At 51.9% G+C, this 17,957-nt stretch overlaps 3 protein-coding genes across 8 annotated transcripts; 2 read left to right on the top strand and 1 right to left on the bottom strand.

Annotated features, from left to right (window-relative positions):
• Window positions 1–279: 279 nt before the first annotated feature.
• MYC (MYC proto-oncogene, bHLH transcription factor) lies at window positions 280–5,212 on the bottom strand. 6 transcript variants are annotated; one of them, XM_017340986.4, is made up of 3 exons: window positions 4,822–5,212; window positions 2,352–3,125; window positions 280–1,351 (listed from the first exon to the last, which is right to left on the bottom strand). In XM_017340986.4, exons 2-3 carry the CDS (start codon window positions 3,109–3,111, stop codon window positions 795–797), a joined length of 1,317 nt encoding a protein of 438 aa, XP_017196475.1. In that variant the 5' UTR covers window positions 3,112–3,125; window positions 4,822–5,212; the 3' UTR covers window positions 280–794. The 6 variants fall into 6 exon arrangements, with proteins under 6 accessions (XP_017196475.1, XP_051699251.1, XP_089190701.1 ...); XM_051843291.3 differs by having other exon boundaries at window positions 2,352–3,122; XM_089334575.1 differs by lacking the exon at window positions 4,822–5,212 and adding an exon at window positions 3,348–3,654.
• On the top strand, window positions 3,528–7,024 carry LOC149126338 (uncharacterized). Its single transcript, XM_089336220.1, has 4 exons — window positions 3,528–3,553; window positions 3,882–3,960; window positions 5,007–5,788; window positions 6,755–7,024. The coding sequence occupies exons 1-4, from the start codon at window positions 3,528–3,530 to the stop codon at window positions 6,861–6,863; spliced, it is 996 nt and encodes a 331-aa protein (XP_089192346.1). The 3' UTR covers window positions 6,864–7,024.
• Window positions 6,870–15,706, top strand: LOC103348132 (uncharacterized). Its single transcript, XM_089336219.1, has 4 exons — window positions 6,870–6,882; window positions 7,154–7,736; window positions 13,172–13,260; window positions 14,883–15,706. Exons 1-4 carry the CDS (start codon window positions 6,870–6,872, stop codon window positions 14,927–14,929), a joined length of 732 nt encoding a protein of 243 aa, XP_089192345.1. The 3' UTR covers window positions 14,930–15,706.
• The last annotated feature ends 2,251 nt before the right edge of the window (window positions 15,707–17,957 follow it).

The raw sequence follows: 17,957 nt of genomic DNA, 5'->3' as shown, positions 1-17,957 counted from the left end.
TCTTCCCCTGCCTCTAACCCTCACCAGCCTTTTGCCCATTCCTTAACTAATAGCTCTGGCTCTTATCATCAGATCCAGGAAGCATCTTATAACCCTGAGAACTTAAAGACCTTCAAGCCCCCAGACCCACTTCAACAAAGAACAACCCTTGCCTTTCTTAGAATACCTATCTTGGTAAGTACATCCTCTTAAAGTTCAAATTGTGTTAGCTTGTGATTGATGGCAAGTAAACAGGTAATGGACGGGACAGGGAAGAAAAGAAACAAAAACACTCACAACTTAAGATTTGGCTCAATGATATATTTGCCAGGTATTTTATTTTTTCTAAAAACAATAGAAAAAAATCAACTTTAAAAAGGAAAATGTACTTAAATAAAAAATTATGGTTTATAATACATGGCTTGAAATCTTGTATAACTGCTATAAACGTTTTATTAAAGTTATTTACATTTAATGGCCATATTTACACAGGAAAGTTGGGTAAACTTTAGAATTTTTTAAAAACAATTCTTAAATACAAATCTGTTAAAAGAAACAAACAAAAAAAAGATGGCAAGCATAAAAAAAGTTATTTTATGCCCAAAGTCCCATTTGAGGCAGTTTACTTTATGGCTAAACCTTACAGTCCCAAGACCCAGCCAAGGTTGTGAGGTTGCACTTGACCATGCATGTGAAATAAGTTCATACGTAATGGATTGCTGCAGTTCTGTCAGAAGGAACCTGTTTCCTTAATTTCCCTTAGTAACAAATGAGAATTCATGAGCCAGTCCAGTTCCTCCCTCCAATAGGTCAACTTATGCACAAGAGTTCCGTAGCTGTTCAAGTTTGTGTTTCAACTGTTCTCGCCGTTTCCGCAACAAGTCCTTCTCTGAAATGAGCTTTTGCTCCTCTGCTTGGACGGCCAGGATGTACGCCGTGGCTTTTTTAAGGATAACTACCTTGGGGGCCTTTTCATTGTTTTCCAACTCTGGGATCTGGTCACGCAGGGCAAAAAAGCTCCTTTTCAGCTCATTTCTCCTCTGGCGTTCCAAGACGTTGTGTGTCCGCCTCTTGTCGTTCTCCTCGGTGTCTGAGGACCTGGGGCTGGCACATCTGCGATTGTTGCTGATCTGCTTCAGGACTCGGCCACTGTCCAACTTGGCCCGCTTGGCAGCTGGGTAGTCCTTCCTGGTGGATGGGGGCGCGGCGTAATTGTGCTGATGGGTGGAGACGTGGCACCTCTTGAGGACCAGCGGGCTGTGTGGAGGTTTGCTGTGGCCCCCTGCAGATGGTGACCCTGACCTTTTGGTGGAGGGCTGCCTCTTTTCCACAGAAACGACATCGATTTCTTCCTCATCCTCTTGTTCTTCCTCTTTAAGAAAAGAAACAGAAATCACCCGGTTAGCAATGCTTCCCAACAATCAATGACTGCGTTGTTTGCTTAATGAATGCTATGCAAACAGGAGGCACTGGGACGTTACAACGGCACCCCCAAAGAAGCACACGCCTCACTGTTTCTTCTCCCCTACAAAGTGAGATTTAAATGGGAGGAGATTGACAGCTGGGGTGGTGGTGCAGACAAGAAAATTATAATTTGCCAGGACATCACATTGATGCCAATTCTTACCTAAGACTTAATGAGGCTTTGGACACACCCAGAGTCAAGCATGTTCCCAAGCACCTCCTATTTTTAAGGGACTTTACCAAGAACCTTCAGGTGCTATATTAGCAACTCCCTATTTTACTGGAAGTGCAAAAAAAAATCTTACAACTTTGCCAACAAGTCCTGGGGGATGGGCGAAAGAGCAAAAAAGTCTAGTTTTGGCAAGGCTTTGCTTCTAAGTGTTCAGAATAGGCACTTTCACTAGCTGCAGCCCTCAGGCAGCAGGCTGGCCTCCCTCCCCTCATTCTTGTAGCTGCCTTGAGTCCACTCAATTTCAGCCACTTCTCAGAAGTTAAGGAAGGGAGGCAGGCAATTCATTCACTCCTGGAGATCAATCCTTTCTTATCCTCATTCACACGCCCCCCCCACCCCCACCCCCCAGGCAATTAAAATGCTTAAGAGGTAAGAGGGAGTGGATGGATAAGCCAGGAGATTTAAAAACCCAAATGAAATTCCTGAGGGGTGGGAGAGAAGGGGGGGGATGGCAAACTGGGACGGTCTAAGCGCCAAGGGTACTCTAAAAAAGTCCAGGGTTCCGGGGTTGATGAGCGCCCCACCGTCCCAGCTCCGCCATTTCTCCTTCCAAATACCGGCACAGACGCACGCAGAATGGGCTCAAGTGCCCCACTGATCAGCAGCCAGTGAGAACAGACAGGCGTCCATCCACCCCGCCCCCTCCTGGATCGGCCTGGAGTGGCCTCAGGCTTACCAGAGTCGCTGCTGGTGGTGGGCGGTGTCTCTTCATGGAGCACCAGGGGCTCAGGGCTGGCCCGCGGAGAGGACTCGTTGGAGGAGAGCAGAGAGTCCGAGGACGGGGAGAAGGCGCTGGAGTCGGGCGAGGCGCAGGGCTTGGGCGAGCTGCTGTCGTGCAGTGGGTAGGGGAAGACCACCGAGGGGTCGATGCATTCGGAGGCGGCGGCGCTCAGGTCCTGCAGGTACAGGCTGGAGGTGGAGCAGCCGCCGTGGCCGCGGGCGGGGCTCGGGCTGCCGCTGTCCTTGCGCGCAGCCTGGTAGGAGGCCAGCTTCTCCGAGACGAGCTTGGCGGCGGCCGAGAAGCCGCTCCACATGCAGTCCTGGATGATGATGTTCTTGATGAAGGTCTCGTCGTCCGGGTCGCAGATGAAGCTCTGGTTCACCATGTCACCGCCCAGCAGCTCGGTGACCATCTCCAGCTGGTCAGCCGTGGAGAAGCTGCCGCCGCCGCCGCCGTCGTCTCCCCTGGGGGAGAAGGACGCGACGGCAACGTAGGAGGGCGAGCAGAGGCCGGAGCGGCGGCTCGGGGACAGGGGCGGGGTGGGCAGCAGCTCGAATTTCTTCCAGATATCCTCGCTGGGCGCCGGCGGCTGCAGCTCGCTCTGCTGCTGCTGCTGGTAGAAGTTCTCCTCCTCATCGCAGTAGAAATAGGGCTGCACCGAGTCGTAGTCCAGGTCATAGTTCCTGTTGGTGGCGAAGCTGACGTTGAGGGGCATCGTCGCGTAGCCTGCTGCGGGGCACACAAAGGGGGGGCAGCCTTGAGTTAGGGTCTCGCTGGAGCCCGAAACCCGGAGCGCCGCGCAGCGCGCACCGCCAAGCCCCGACCACTCCCCTTTCAGCGCGCTCCACCGCCTCCCTCTCCACTCCCTGCCCAAAGGGGCCAGGAAGAGGGGGACCCAAGAGAAAAGAAATAATAATTAAAAAAAAAAAAAGACACCTCTTTCCCCCGCACCTTCGGACGACCCCGTACGATCCCGGACCCGCACCCGGCACGCCAGCTGCGTGGTGCCCGCCGAGTCGCTCGCCCGCCGCCGGGGGAGCCCCCCGGGGTTGTGCAGCCCGGGAGTCGGCTCCGCAGCCGCCCAGAAATCGAAATCGGCTTTGGCCTCCTTAAGAGGCGGCGGTAGGGAATATGTGCTGCCAAACCGAGGGCGCAAAGTTTTGCGCCACCTGAAGGAGAAGCCGAGAGGCGCCTCGGCGCGAGCGGTGGCGCGCGGCCCCCTCCCTCTCCGGGCCCCTCCGCGCCGCCGCGCCCGCTCCCACTCGCGCCCTCGACGCGCTCCTGCCCGGCCGGCGCCGCCGCCGCCCCTCCCAACCTCCCCTCGCCGCCGCCTCCATCCCCACCCCCCTTCCTTCCTCTGCCGGCTTTTTCTTCTAGTCTCTCGCCGGCAGGGGTGGCGAGCTCAGCAGCGGGCTTTAACAGCCCCCTCCCAATAAATAAAAGGTGGGGGGGTGTCACATCGTAACAGGGGCACCTCCCTTCCAGCCTCAACACGGCGGCGCAACTGCGCCACAGAGCCCGCAGCGACTCCGCGCCGGGAGCCCAGCGTCTGCGCTTCCCCGCCGTGGGTAGCAGCTGTTTCGGAGCAGCCCCGAGCCCGGCTCCGCGCCGTCCACGCCTCCCACCCCCCGCATCTCAGGGGCGCGGGACACCCGCGGGCGGTGGCGGGGCACCAGGGCTGGATGCTGAGATTCGCCGTGGTGTTGCCCGAGTCAACCATTCCAGGAAAATCGGACACATCCCTGCGCCGGCCTCCCTCTCCTTTCCCCGCGCCTGCCCCAACATCAAGTCGTAACACTTTAAATAGAGATCAAGGTTTTCCATTTTATTAAAATATATATTTTTAAAAAACAACTTCTTAAAAGGAGCAAGGGGCGAGTTGGAATCGCCGCAGGGATCGGCGGGCGGGACGCGCCGCAGTGTCTGTCTCCGGCTGTCACAAATGCGCAAAGCCGAAATTTAAATGTCCTCCCAGAGACCGGGAAAAGTCAGCGGCCGCGGGGCTCTCCCGCTCAGGCAATTTGTAGTCCACACTCCATGGAGCTCGGGATGCACAGGGCTTTTTCTGCCCACCTCCAAGCTGAGACGCCCGTTCCATCCCCGAAAGAAAAAAAAAAAAACACACCAAAAAACCCCAAACAGCAATTAATGTCATAAAGCAGGAATATCCAAGCGTCAGTAGCACTCGCGCGCAGGCAAAGCTCCCGAAAGCGAGTTTCCAGATCGCGCCCCTGGTCCCTCTGCCGGCCCCTTCCCCTTGACAAGTCATCGCACCCCGATCCAGCCCGACCCGCCGCGATCATCCTGAGAAAAGTGTCAGCAGCACGGGAAAGGGAGCAAAGGCAGCCCCATTTGGGCACTCGACTCGCCGCAGCGTCAAAGCCGCGACGAAAAGAGGAAAAAAAAGACAGATCCAGGAGCTTACCGGGTGTTCCAAGCCCCGAAGGGAATCCTGCGCCCGAACAGCGGCGAGGACCGTCTCTCAAGAGGAGCGGTCCGGGGCGGCACAGGGGAAGGGTCCCCCGCTGGCGGAACAGCCGCGCCGCGTCCGGAGCGCCGCGTCCGCGCTCGGTGCCGTAAGTTCCAGTGCAAAGCGGCCGCCTGGCGCAGTGGGCGAAGTTCCGCCGACTCGGCGAGGTCTGCGGGGGCGCGGGCGGGTGGTCGGCGCGGTGGGTGGGGGCGCTGGCCGGAGGCGAAGCCCCCGGAGGCTCCGGATCTCCCTTGCTCGAGCGCCGGAGCGCGGTTCTACTCGGCTCCCTCGGCTCGGGCCGCCCGCTCGCTCCCTCTGCCTCTCGCTGGAATTACTACAGCGAGTCAGATAAAGCCCCAAAAACCGGCTTTTATATTGCCAGCACGATCCCTCCCCTCCGTTCCTTTTTCCCGCCAAGCCTCGGAGGAGCCCTGCCCTTCGGGCCGGAGGGGAACCAGGCGGCGGCCGGGCGCGGCAGCCAGAGCCGCCGCGAGGAGCGCAACTCGGGGGTCCTCGGCCGCGCAGACCCTCGCGTTATAAAGGGCCGGTGGGCGGGGATTCGAGGGAGGGAGTCTTTTTTTTTTTTTTTTTCTAGCTCCTCCGCCCTCTGCTTTGGGAACCCGGGAGGGGCGCTGGTGGGGAAGCGAGGGAAGGGGAGGAGACTGGGGCCGGCGGCCTGCGCTCCAGCCCTCGGATGTAAACAGTCGGAGAGCGGGGCGAACCTGCCGCACGCCTACCCTGTCCCTGCTCGCGCGGCGCAGTCTGAGCAAGTGCGCTTCTGTGCTGCGTGTTTACATCAGCGCGGGGGAACAGCTGCCCTCCCCACGGCCAATACATCTCGTACCCACGGCCACGCCGAGTGCGTCCCGGGTCGCCAGGCGCCTCCCTTAGGCTGGGCAAAGAGCAACGTTTGGAAAAATCGGTAGCGCGCGATAGGAGGCAAGACGGGGTATTTATGGGCGCGCTAGGCTGTGGAGAGTGGTAGTGTAGATGGGTTGAAAGGATAAAGGTGCGGGAGGAAAAATGATGCCTGGAATTACGAAAACAAGTCAGCAACACAGTGCCACGTCTACGTGGAGAGTGCCTAATGAATAAACACCCCCTGCGTCTGTTGGGTGGGTGTAATGCATTATGCGTTACGTGTGCACAGCTATCTGGATTGGGCACTTTCCACCCAGAACGAGTCCCCAGTTTGCTGCCAAAGCAGCACACACCGCCCCGCCCTCGGAGACTTCCACGGGCCCCCGCTCGGGAGGCGCTCGCCCCCCCACCCCCCCAGGTCGGGCTCATCCCCGGGCTCCTCCTGCGAGTTCCGGAGGTGGAGTCCGGGAGGAGCGCGCTGGCGGGTGCGCGCCGCGGGCCACCGGCCCGGACTGCGCTCTCCGCCGGGCTGCGCCCCGGTCCCACCCCCGCGCCTCGCAGGGTTTTAGAGGAGACGAGTGCTCCTTGCGCCCCGTGGCGCCGGTTTGCACCAGAGTCGCGCTCCCGGGTTGGGGAGAAATTAAAGGCGCTAGACGGGAGAATTTGGGAGGGGCAGGACCCGACTGCCCTACACAGGGGAAGGGCTGAGCTTGGGGACCCGGCCTGGGGCGGCTGCGGGGACCCTGGTGCAGAAAACCGTTAACTCTTGCCTCCCCGGACACACCGGACGTTTGCGTCCAGTCTGGATCCTCTCCTCTCTTCATTATTGGGGTCGTGATCGTGCACACAGAAAAATGCACCGATTCTGATCAAAGCTGAGACGAGGACGCATGACTTCCGTGCCGTGCCCTTTTGTTGGGGGCGGGGTGGGGACTCGAGCTAATTAAAAATTGGGTTCATGGGCGGCATTCATTTCCTAGTTCACTGACTTTGAATTTTTTTTTTTTCTCGAATACCGTGCTTAAAGTGTTACTGTTACCTGCAAGCCTGTCTACACAGTGCATGGACACTTCGACCCGCCTTACTACTCGGCCCGAAACCGGATTTGTCCGCTCGGTGAATGGATCTACAGCTAGTAGACAATGCACGATCTCGGTATTTGGTATTTTGCATTATTCCACGGCAGCAAAACAAAAGCAGTCTTCTCATCGCTGGTCCCAACACAAAAAGCATTTTAACTAAACTTTTCCCACCCTCCCCCGGCCCTAAAAAAAAAGAAAAGAAAAGAAAAAGAAACTTGGGGGTGTGTGTGCGTGGATAGTGCACACACTACTCAAGATAAGTGATTTCCCATTGAGTTTGCAGCTCGGCGTTCAATGCGTAGTAACTTTCCCTACCGAGGTTCACTGCGCAATTCGGCTTTAAGGCTGGCAGCCGACTGCAGCCTGCAGGCCTTTGCCGCAAACGCGGGGAGCGGCCAGTCCCCAGCTGGGTTCCCTGCAGAGCGCCTCTTCCCCGCCCCCTCCCCGGGCGGCACCCGCGCTCGGCTTCGCGAACGTGAAGTCAGCGCGCCCTCTGCCGGCCGGCGCCTGCCCGGGCGGGGGCGGTGGGGGCAGGGCGCCCGGAGCCCGCGCCGCGAGGCCTCCAGCCACCCCCCATCCCCCCCGTGGGGGTCCTTTCGCGCCCACCGCGGAGGGCCGGGCCGGGAGGAGGCCGAGCGAGTGGAGGGAAAGTGCTTCAGAGGCGTGCACTCCACCGCACGGGAGGCGGAGGAGGCTAAACCCGGCTGTCCTCGCAAGTGAACTTCGTCCTGAGGGGAAGCAGCGCTCTTCATGGGACACGTGCGAGAGTCCACAGGTACACGCACGAAAACAAGCCTTCCAGCAAAACCTGGAAGCCGCGCCCCCAGCTGTGCGGCCCACGCGTCTGAGAAAAGCTGCCACTTCCCGAAGGCCGGCTCTGCGAGCCCCACCGACGCTGACGTTGTTGGGGGAGCAAGAGGCCCCGCGGTAGGCGAGGGGCGTTTGGTTTTGCCTCCTGATACTCTCGATGTTTAAAACTTGGTAGCTGAGAGGGAAAGGGGGCACTTGAGATTCCCCTGCATGACGTGTTCAAGGCCTTTTTCTTTTATATATATATAAAAAAGAATTTAATACCAAGAAAGACGGCCGTGCCATAACGGACGGGGCTAATGAGCTGGGCATTTAAGGAGCAGGTGTAGTGGGGGTGAAAATTTAAAGTAGACTTCTCTGGGGTGAAAGAGGCGCCCAGAAGTGCCCCCGGGAATCTTGCGGTGGAAAGTGGTTCTTGGAAGGTGCGGCGTAGGGTGCTGTCCCGGGAGCCTGGCCCTGTGGCAGTAATGGTTACAGGCAAAGTAAGCGCTCTCCTTAGGCCCCAAGGCCCCAAACCAACAACAACAACAACAACAACATCAAGAAGCAAAACCAAACTCCCCTCGCCTTCGCCTTCTGCCGGGCCTCCTGCTCCCCCAGTAAGTTCAGAATAATAATAGCAATAATAATAATAGTAGTAGTAGTAGATCTAACTTGACCTCAGAAATTTTGGAAGTTGCTGAAGATGGCAGATATGCCATATTTTTAAGGTCTGCCTCCCAAATTGTGCCAGCCCAGTGTGGGGCATGGAAACCACAGACAGACGAATGGCCTGTGGGTCCAGGACTCAGCCCACTCTCCCCCAGGCAGGTGACTTTGCCTGGGGTGCTACCTTCAGGTACCAGCTTGGAGTTGTTTTGTGTCTCCACTTAAGGTAGGGACCATCTTCAACTCACACAGCGGCAAAGCCAGATCTCATCGAGGTTAAGGGCCCTCAGTGTCTTTCTTGCAGTAATTTTTGAGACACATTTGACATGGAATAGGCCTTTACTGGGTGAAGACATGACCTAGGAGGTTACAACTAATAATATCATTTGCCATGGCCCACAGGACACATGTTCATTGTGAAAATAAATGAAATAGAAACAGGGCTGAGAAAATTACAAGAGTATTTAATCCTGATTCCACAGAGCCAGTACTGCAGATTATTATTATTATTTTTTTTAAAGATTTACTTATTTGAGAGGCAGAGTTACAGAGAGAAGAGGAGACTGAGAGATTTTCCATCTGGTGGTTCACTCCCCAAATTGCTGCAACAGCCAGGGCTGGGCCAAGGAGAAGCCACAATCCAGGAGCTTCTTCTGGGTCTCCCATTGGGTTGGCAAAGACCCAGCTACTTGGGCCATCTTCTGGTTTCCTGGGTGCATTAGCACAGCACTGGATCGGAAGTGGAGCAGCCAAAGCTCCAACAAGTGCCCATATGATCCCAGCACTGCGGGCCTCGGCTTTAACTCGCTGTGCCACAGAGCCGGCCCCTGGAGTTGGTTTGTTTATTTATTTATTTTTATTTGACAGGGAGATTTATCTTTTAAGGCAGGGACAGGGAACACCCGGCCCTCAGTGGTAGAAGGCCTGCAAAATCATTGGTCTGGTCCTGACAGGGCAACCGCAGGTGGGGCTTGGAATTCGGTCAATCTATAGCAGGCTACTTTTTAAGTTGATAATTTCTGTGGCCCGTGAGCAATGTCACAGATAGCCGAATGGCCGTTGGCGCACTAAAGGTTCCCACCCCTGTGAAGGAGATGCATTCAGGGAAACCCTGTGTCTCACTGCTTCCAGTGCTCATTTTGGAAGGCAGCAGGAGGTGGCTTCTGGCCGACTGTCCCTGTGTGATGATCTGGGACACTCTGAGGCTAGGGATCGCCCTCTTGGGGTGGTGGTGGTGGGGGCAGCGCAGAGAAATGCTGCTGGGAACGTGTTGGGCTTCTAAGAAGAGCAGGTCTCCGAAGGGCAGCTCTGTCGTCCTCCACAGGGCAGGCTCCCAAGTGCTCAGTCTGCCAGGATCACCTCGCGGAAGGGAACGTGGTGCAATTCTACAACCGCGTATTCTCCCAAGAGTAGTCAGGCCTTTTTTTATACTTGGGTAAAACAGAGAACAAAGCAGAAAGAATGACCCACGTGATGAAACTTTCTCTTTTCTTTCCAGAGACACACAAGGAGAGATGGAGACTGTGTGACTGGTATAAAATAACACCAGTGTCTCCCTTGAGTAGCTCTGGAAAAAAAGTTTCCTACTGAGTGGCTCTTCTGCAGATAAGAGTGGTTCCTAATAGAGAAAGAAACTGGACGGGGTGATCAAACAGCTCGCTCCAACTAGGGGGGGTGGGGAGACAGAAAGCCCCTCAGGATGGCTGGGCTGTTATTTCAAAATCCCTTCAAGTCAGAGGAGGCCCGTCAAAGAGGGAGTGGAGGGGAGAGAATGATAAATACGTGTCTCAGGCAGAAAGATCATTTTGAAAGAAGGGCTGTTAGATTAAAAACCAAGCTAGCCAGGGAATATTAAAGGAAGAGAAAGGCTCACAAGCATATTAATGTCAACCCTGTACCCCAATAAGAGCACAGGCAAGCTCCTTCCACAGACAAAGAAATACAATTTGGTCTCATTAATTCATAAGGATAGTAACAAGGGGGAAAGAAAGAAAAAAATGAAGAAAATCTTTGTGTGTTTTGGGGAAAAAATGTGTAGTCTTTGGTAAGTGATGTCCTTTTCCCCCCTTGCTTCTAACAGATTGTATGAGTTAAAGTAACTGAAGAGGAAAAAAAATTAGTCAATGGTTTTTTAATTTAAAACCCAAGAGCCTGTACTTCCTGTGTTGCATTGAGTACCTTGGGTTGTTTTTTTACCCACTGGTTTCTAGACCTCTGATCCTGGCAGAGGGTCCCAGGCTGGACCCAGCAAAGCTCAGCTGCATTGCCAGTTTGGCGTTCTCTTTTTATTTCTTCGTCCTTCGCTGTAATCCTGCCTTACTCTGTAGACAAATGGTTCCTTTGTTTAACCTCTTCAAAGGGTTGGTTTATTGTTCCGTAAGTGCCAAACCCAAGCACTTGCAGACGTTTCCACACTTTGGCTCCCTGGCCTGTCTTTGCCATGGTCCTTTTGGGCAGCATCTGTCCCCAGGATGGATTCATGCTGGGTCCGAGGTAGAGGGGACCTCGGAGACCCATGGGGTGAAACGTCTGCTTCTGAATCTTCGATCTGCATTTGGAAGCCAGCGGAAAAGGATTTTGTTCCTTTTACAGACCCTTGGAAATCTCAAACAACAGTTTCTGACTTTGTTTTCTAAGCTAGACTTTGTGAGAGCAGTTCACTCTTCATTGTTCTCATTTTAAAATGATCCATTCCCTCCACAATCCCTTTTGATGGGCTTTGTGATAAAAAGATCTTTCCTGAAGGTATCCAGCAACCTTCAGTCACCAAAGCCACTGGCTGCCTTCTAGGTTCTCTGGCTGACTTAGCTGCTTGCTGTCAGGCCTCTGGAAGTGATCATTCTCTGATTTCTGTGAATCAGTGGTTCTCAACTAGAGGCCATTTTGCTCCCAGGGAATACCTGGTGATGTCTAGAGACATTTTGGGTTGTCACAAAGGGATGGAAGTTTACTAGTAGCATCCCTGAGTGGAGGCCACTGATGCAGTCTGTGGTCCTACGATGCACGAATCAGCCTCACAACAGAGATTGTTGGACACCACGTGCCAACAGTGTAGGCTGGGAGTCCCTGCGGGGAGTGCATGCTCTCCTGGTGTTGTTCCTCTGTGCTCGGCTTGTTCTTCTGATACCCATGATGCCTATCTTTTCTCCTTTACCCACTATGTGTAGCTCCCAGAATCATTTTTCAGAAAGTAAGTCCTGGTCTTCCCTACTCCATTTAACCTGGCACACGATTTTCCTCTTCATTTAAAATTCTTCAGTGGCTCCCAATGGCCAAAAGCAAGGCTCTACCTCATGAGCCTGGAATTCCAAGCCCTCGTGCATCTGGTCTCCACCTTATCTTTCCCTGTTTCCCACCAACTCTGCACTTCAGCCAAACAGGTCTATTTACAGTCTCTCTGAGTGACAGGCACGTTCCCACCTCAGCGCCTTGGTTCAAGCAGTTCTCCAGCTTTACTGCCTCTCGTTGATTTTTCCAAGCACTGCCTTTCCTCCCAGACAGAGCTAATGAAAGTGGACCCTCCCCTTACTGCCCTAGCCCCTGATTGTCTTACAGAATCAAAAAATATGGAGCCAGAGGATGTTTGGGAAGCCCAGAAGCATAAGCATTTGTTCTCAGAGTGGATAAGGGGTTCCCTCAATAAAATGCACCAACTGTGGCCTTTTGTAGCTATCAGGAAGGGGGCTTCCTTTCCTTTCTCCTGGAGATTGTAAATGTCACAGGCTAGAATCATGTCTGGCTCATGGTAAATGCTGAATTAATCTTTACCGAGAGAAGGAATGCATGCTTACTTCCCTAGGTAAGAGAGTGAAGTTGGTGGGTAAACTTCTTAAATTACTCATGGATATGAGGATCTAGTGTGTGAGAAGAGGCTGTGAGTTAACTTGCTGGGGGTCCCAGTCTGTCACGGCCAATTATTAACCCTGTCCTAAGACCTCCCTGAATCTCACTTTTCTCATCTATAAAATGGGCCACCATAATAATAGCATCTATCTTATTGAAAGTGTTATAAGAATTACAGAAGGTAATGCTGTAACGCAGAGCTTGGTATCTGGCCTACACACAGTAGATGTTAGAAATTGTTAAAAAGCGTCCTGATTTGGCCTGCGCTGTGGCTCACTAGGCTAATCCTCCGCCTTGCGGTGCCGGCACACCAGGTTCTAGTCCCGGTCGGGGTGCTGGATTTTGTCCTGGTTGCCCCTCTTCCAGTCCAGCTCTCTGCTGTGGCCCAGGAGTGCAGTGGAGGACGGCCCAAGTGCTTGGGCCCTGCACCCTATGGGAGACCAGGAGAAGCACCTGGCTCCTGGCTTCGGATCAGTGTGGTGCGCTGGCTGTAGCGCGCTGGCCGCGGCGGCCATTGGAGGGTGAACCAACGGCAAAAGGAAGACCTTTCTCTCTGTCTCTCTCTCTCTCTCACTGTCCACTCTGCCTGTTCAAAAAAAAAAAGGTGTCATGATTTAGCAGAAAATAAAAAAATAATGTTTGCGCTATTTTAAGTTTAATGTGTTAGTATTTCATGGTGTTCCACGGTAAGTTCCATGAAATTAATGTCCTCTGTCACTTCAGGAAGCATGAAACATTGTGTACTAATATATGCTTCCTATTGGACAGGTGAGAAATCGAGACCTACACTCACAGGTTATCTAATGTTTGGTAACTAATTCTTTTTTTTTTTTTTATCTTTTATTTAATGAATATAAATTTCCAAAGTACGACTCATGGGTTACAATGGCTTTCCCCCCCATACCGTCCCTCCCACCCACAACCCTCCCCTTTCCCACTCCCTCTCCCCTTCCATTCACATCAAGATTCATTTTCGATTATCTTAATATACAGAAGATCAGCTTAGTATATGTTTGGTAACTAATTCTTAATCCATCCCTTCCTGTCTCCAACTGCCGCAGGACTTACTGTTCCACATGTCTGCCATTTTATAGATCCCTCCGTCCAGAGTGCAAGGTGCATTCTCTGCTTCTGGGTCTTAGCAATCCAGGTCAGTGTCTTCCCTTGGGAACTTTCCCTGACGCTTTCCTCTTCCCTTGAGAGTTTGAACTGTTCCCTCATCCTTTTGTGCTAAGAAACATGACAGGTTATTGCTTTTCTGGATTTTAACGTCTGACTCCTTGACCAGGAGTAGCTGAGGGATGGAGTGGATTGTATTTTATTCATATTCCCATGCTGCTCTCCACAGCATACAACCCCAAGTACCATTCACAGAATGTGTGGTTTCTATATTTTTAGCATGGTGCTTGCCATGGAGATCCTTAGTAAATGTTTAGTGAATGACTGATATTAGAGGGAGCTTCCAAGCATAGATAGACCCTTACCCAGCCCAGCCCCGTTTTAATTCAGAGAGAGAAGATCTGAGAACTCTGTGCTTCAGTTCTCCCATTGGGTGTCCTGAATGACAAGTGAGGCCTTGAGATAGTTGAGAAAAAGGGGATGAATACGGAGGCCAGGTCCAGAGGTGTAGAACTGAGTTCACTCAACCAGAAGCAGATACAATGAGATAAAAAAACCAAACATTTCAACAACAACTTCAGACAGCACCCCCTGCAGGTCATTTTGTTCTGGACCTCGAGTCCTACCCAGAGAAAAAAACTATTGGATCTGAAGAAGGAAGGGAGGCAAGCAAACATGGGGATAGGAACCAGGCCAGGAGAAGCTGATACTGCTGGGGTTCTCAGATGAAAAGTGATGACTCATTAGTGGATCATGAAATCAATTCAATAGTTTGTAATCAGCATTTTCACCCAATGGACTAGCATAGATAATACCAAACTACTTTGCTGATGAAGTGTTTTTTTAATGCTGGCCCCCTGCCTCCCATGTGTAGGTGTATGAACTTGGTCATGATGTAGAATGAATCTTGGTGGTTTGAAAACATTAGAAAGCCTTACTACATCATTTCCTTACATCTCCAGGGTAATCCTAGGAGGTGTAGATTAATATTACATTTTACAGATGGGAGAAATTGAGGTGTGAGAGGCACTTGCTGCAGCTCACAATGAGTGGACTAGGATTGGCACCTGAATCCTTTTGCTTCCATAGCCTGGGCCAAATATGACCTTGGACCTCGTTTAACCTGGTGCCAGATGCTGTTGCTGCTAATGACCAGGTCAAGCATCCTCTGAGAAACTCAGAGTGAGTCAAGATAGAGGACTGAACTTCTCATTGTACCCATTCCAGGTGTGTGATGCCAAGGGTTCAAGGACAGATAGATACAGATAAATGGACAAGTCCTATCCCTAAAGAGTTTGCTAAAGCACATGTTCTCTCTCTCTTCTGGAAAATTTCATGTGAGGGGACAAGGACAGAAGTGATGGTGGTGCAAGGGGGAAATCACACAGGCGGGCAATCCAGTAGCAGTCCTATGAGCCCGTCTAAGCCCAAGTTCAAATTATGGCACTGCCCTTGACCCAAGGAGGAGGCTTGGAGAAATCACGGTACTAAATTAAGCCTTAGTTTCCCTATCTGGAGAAAATGGCAGCAACTCAACCACCCTGAGCATTGTCCTGAAAATGAAAGGAGAATTCACGCTGTCAAGAATGGCAGCTGCTTTGTTCTCATGAGGATCTACAGTGCTCTTGACTTGTGGTGTTTATTTTTTTTCAGCTTGGAATGTTATTACCTACTTCAGTCCTTACTCAAGGATTCCATGAGGGGATGTGTTGTGAGGTCGGCGCCCTGCTCCTTGGTGGGTGTCTGGTGGCGGATGCACGTTACAGAGGGCAACGCTGAGCTGGCGACTCTGCTTATCATTTTGTGCCTCAGAACTACGTGGCCGTCGCCGCACCGTAGACTCCTGCTGTGCCCGTCGTCCAAACGCGCTTGCACCTGCTGTGCCTTCAGTGTGCCTAGCCTGCTGCCCGTGGGCCACACTGGAATCTGCAGCCTAGCAGCAGCTCTGCAGGGTGGGATATGGGGGAGGGAGCAGACGTTGGAAACCGGCCAGGGGACTTCACAGGCCCAACAAAGAATTTTTTAAAAGGGTTGATTTGGTAATAGGCAGAGGGGAATTCCACAGATAAATAATAATTTATGCAAGGAATGCCATCTGCCTCTCTGGTGAAGCCTTAGTGGATAATTGCAGGCGCAATTTCCTTCCATTCCTGCCCTTCTCCATTCCACTCCTTAAGTAATGATATTGACACCTTCCAAGCTGACTGTTTGGGTGGGTGGAGTGACACAGGGTACCCAGCTTGGATGTTGGCAGAAGAGGGTTTGCCATAAAGCTGAAATAATTAATTGGAATGCATTAGGGGATTAAACACTAAATAAGAACATATTGGAGTTCTGGCTGGTATATCCAAATGTTGTGCTGGAAATTAATAAAAACTGGCTTCACTGGAGAGACAACATTGTAAATTATATTTGGTCTCAGAACAAAGAATCTGTTGTAGGGTTCGCTAATTAAATTATAGAAATTGAAAACCGTAGGTCCTGAATTCCTCTCCATGACTTTGGCATCTACAACAATGTTTAGGGACTCTATTTATGGGTGAATTCTTATGTCTCTGTGTGGCTTGGATAAATCCTGGTGGAGGTGGTTTAGGGGTGGAGGTGGGGAGATTTGAGGCCAATTTTGGAAATTATGCTCATGGCAGAGGAAGCCAACTCATCAGAGGACCAGATCTTGACTACTGATATGTTGGCTTAGATTACAGATTTTGACCTTCTCGGTATTTATAATTTTGGGATAGGTACCAACTATTAAAAGTTGGTAGATTTCACATTAAAAATCTGTACTTTCTTTGAAAAGCCAGTTTTCATAGCTGTGGGCCTACATTGTCATGTGGATGGATTCTGAGAAGTAGCCCATTGCTTTTCAAAGAATTGGCTTTTCAATTTGCCCTCATGCACACCAATCCCCTATGCTAGGGTCACGTAATTCATTGATGGTCCTTTCTGGCTTTTCTATGATTCTTGTAGACATGTGAGGTTATCACCCCTGATTTAGAAAATGTTCTGCAATAGTCATAGGTCTAATTGTAAGGAAAAATTCTATCCTCTTAAAGGAGATATTTTAGAAATATTTATATAATAATGATGATACTACCTAACATTAAGCATACACTATGTGCACACGTGCCTGGCCCTTTATTTCTTTATAATAACAGCTCCATTGTGTGGGGAGCAGCTCGGACTAGACTAAGTTACTGGAATTAAGACTTATTCTATGCATCTGCTCTCCTACAATATGGCGCTGGGAGAGGAGAAAACAGCTTCTACCCAGCTGCCTCCAGTTCAACCAATAAACTGTAGGACTTGCTCCTGATTGGAGAGCAGCGTACTCGGCGTGTGGGCAGCCGAGTTAGGATTGGCGGAGGAGGACTATAAAGGAGGAGAGAGACGGCATGCACCAGGAACATCTATGGGGAACATCTAAGGGAACCCGTGCAGCCCCCGAGAAAGCTGGCCGGCGGTGTGCCGCTCCCCTGCGGAAGTGGGGAATGCGGCCAGGGGGAACTGCCCTTCCACGGAGGTGGAAGGGATAGTAGCCAACCCGGGAAGAACCAGCAGCAAACCCGGGGAGGGCCGAGCAGACGAAAGAACAGCGCAGGGTCCTGTGTCGTTCCTCCACGAAGAGGGGGAGCGACATAATGGTGCCGTGACTCGGATATGAAGCCTAGGCAGGGTTTAGTGTCGTTCCTCCACGAAGACGGGGAGCGACACATTGAAATAAAATTCACATGCCAGGGCCAGTGCCGTGGCTCACTTGGCTAATCCTCTGCCTGTGGCACCAGCATCCCATATGGGCGCTGGGTTCTAGTCCCTGCTGTTCCTCTTCCAGTCCAGCTCTCTGCTGTGGCCCGGGAAGGCAGTGGAGGATGGCCCAAGTGCTTGGGCGCCTGCACCCGTGTGGGAGACCAGGAGGAAGCTCTTGGCTCCTGGCTTCGGATCAGTGCGGCGCCGGCTGTAGCGGCCATTTGGGGGGTGAACCAACGGAAGGAAGACCTTTCTCTCTGTCTCTCTCACTGTCTAACTCTGTCTGTCAAATAAATTAAAAAAAAAAAATTCACATGCCATACCACTCACTTATTTAAGTGCATGGTTCCATGGTCTATTCAAAGGACTGTGTATCTATCACCACAGTCAATTTTAGAACATTTTTTTATCACCCTCCAAAGAAAACTGGTATCTATAAGCAATTACTTCCCATTATTTTGGTCATTTCATATAATAATGTCATACAATGTGTGGTCATTTGGGACTGACTTTTTTGATTTGGTGTAGTCATTTCAAGGTTTATTAGTGTCATAGCATGTATCAGGACTTCATTCCTCCTTTTTTTTTTTTTTTTTTTTTTTTTTTGACAGGCAGAGTGGACAGTGAGAGAGAGACAGAGAGAAAGGTCTTCCTTTGCTGTTGGTTCACCCTCCAATGGCCGCCGCGGCTGGCGCGCTGCGGCCGGCGCACCGTGCTGATCTGAAGCCAGGAGCCAGGTACTTATCCTGGTCTCCCATGGGGTGCAGGGCCCAAGCACTTGGGCCATCCTCCACTGCACTCCTTGGCCACAGCAGAGAGCTGGCCTGGAAGAGGGGCAACCGGGACAGAATCCGGCACCCCGACCGGAACTAGAACCCGGGGTGCCGGTGCTGCAAGGCGGAGGATTAGCCTAGTGAGCCACGGCGCTGGCTTTCATTCCTTTTTAATTGCTGAATAATATTTCATTGTGTGGATGTATCA

Source organism: Oryctolagus cuniculus, chromosome 6, assembly GCF_051225735.1.
Source record: "Oryctolagus cuniculus isolate XC-2025 breed Fujian yellow rabbit chromosome 6, ASM5122573v1, whole genome shotgun sequence".
NCBI classification, from domain to species: domain Eukaryota; kingdom Metazoa; phylum Chordata; class Mammalia; order Lagomorpha; family Leporidae; genus Oryctolagus; species Oryctolagus cuniculus.
The sequence above is the reverse complement of the archived record's forward strand: the minus strand, read 5'-3'. Positions and strand labels throughout refer to the sequence as shown.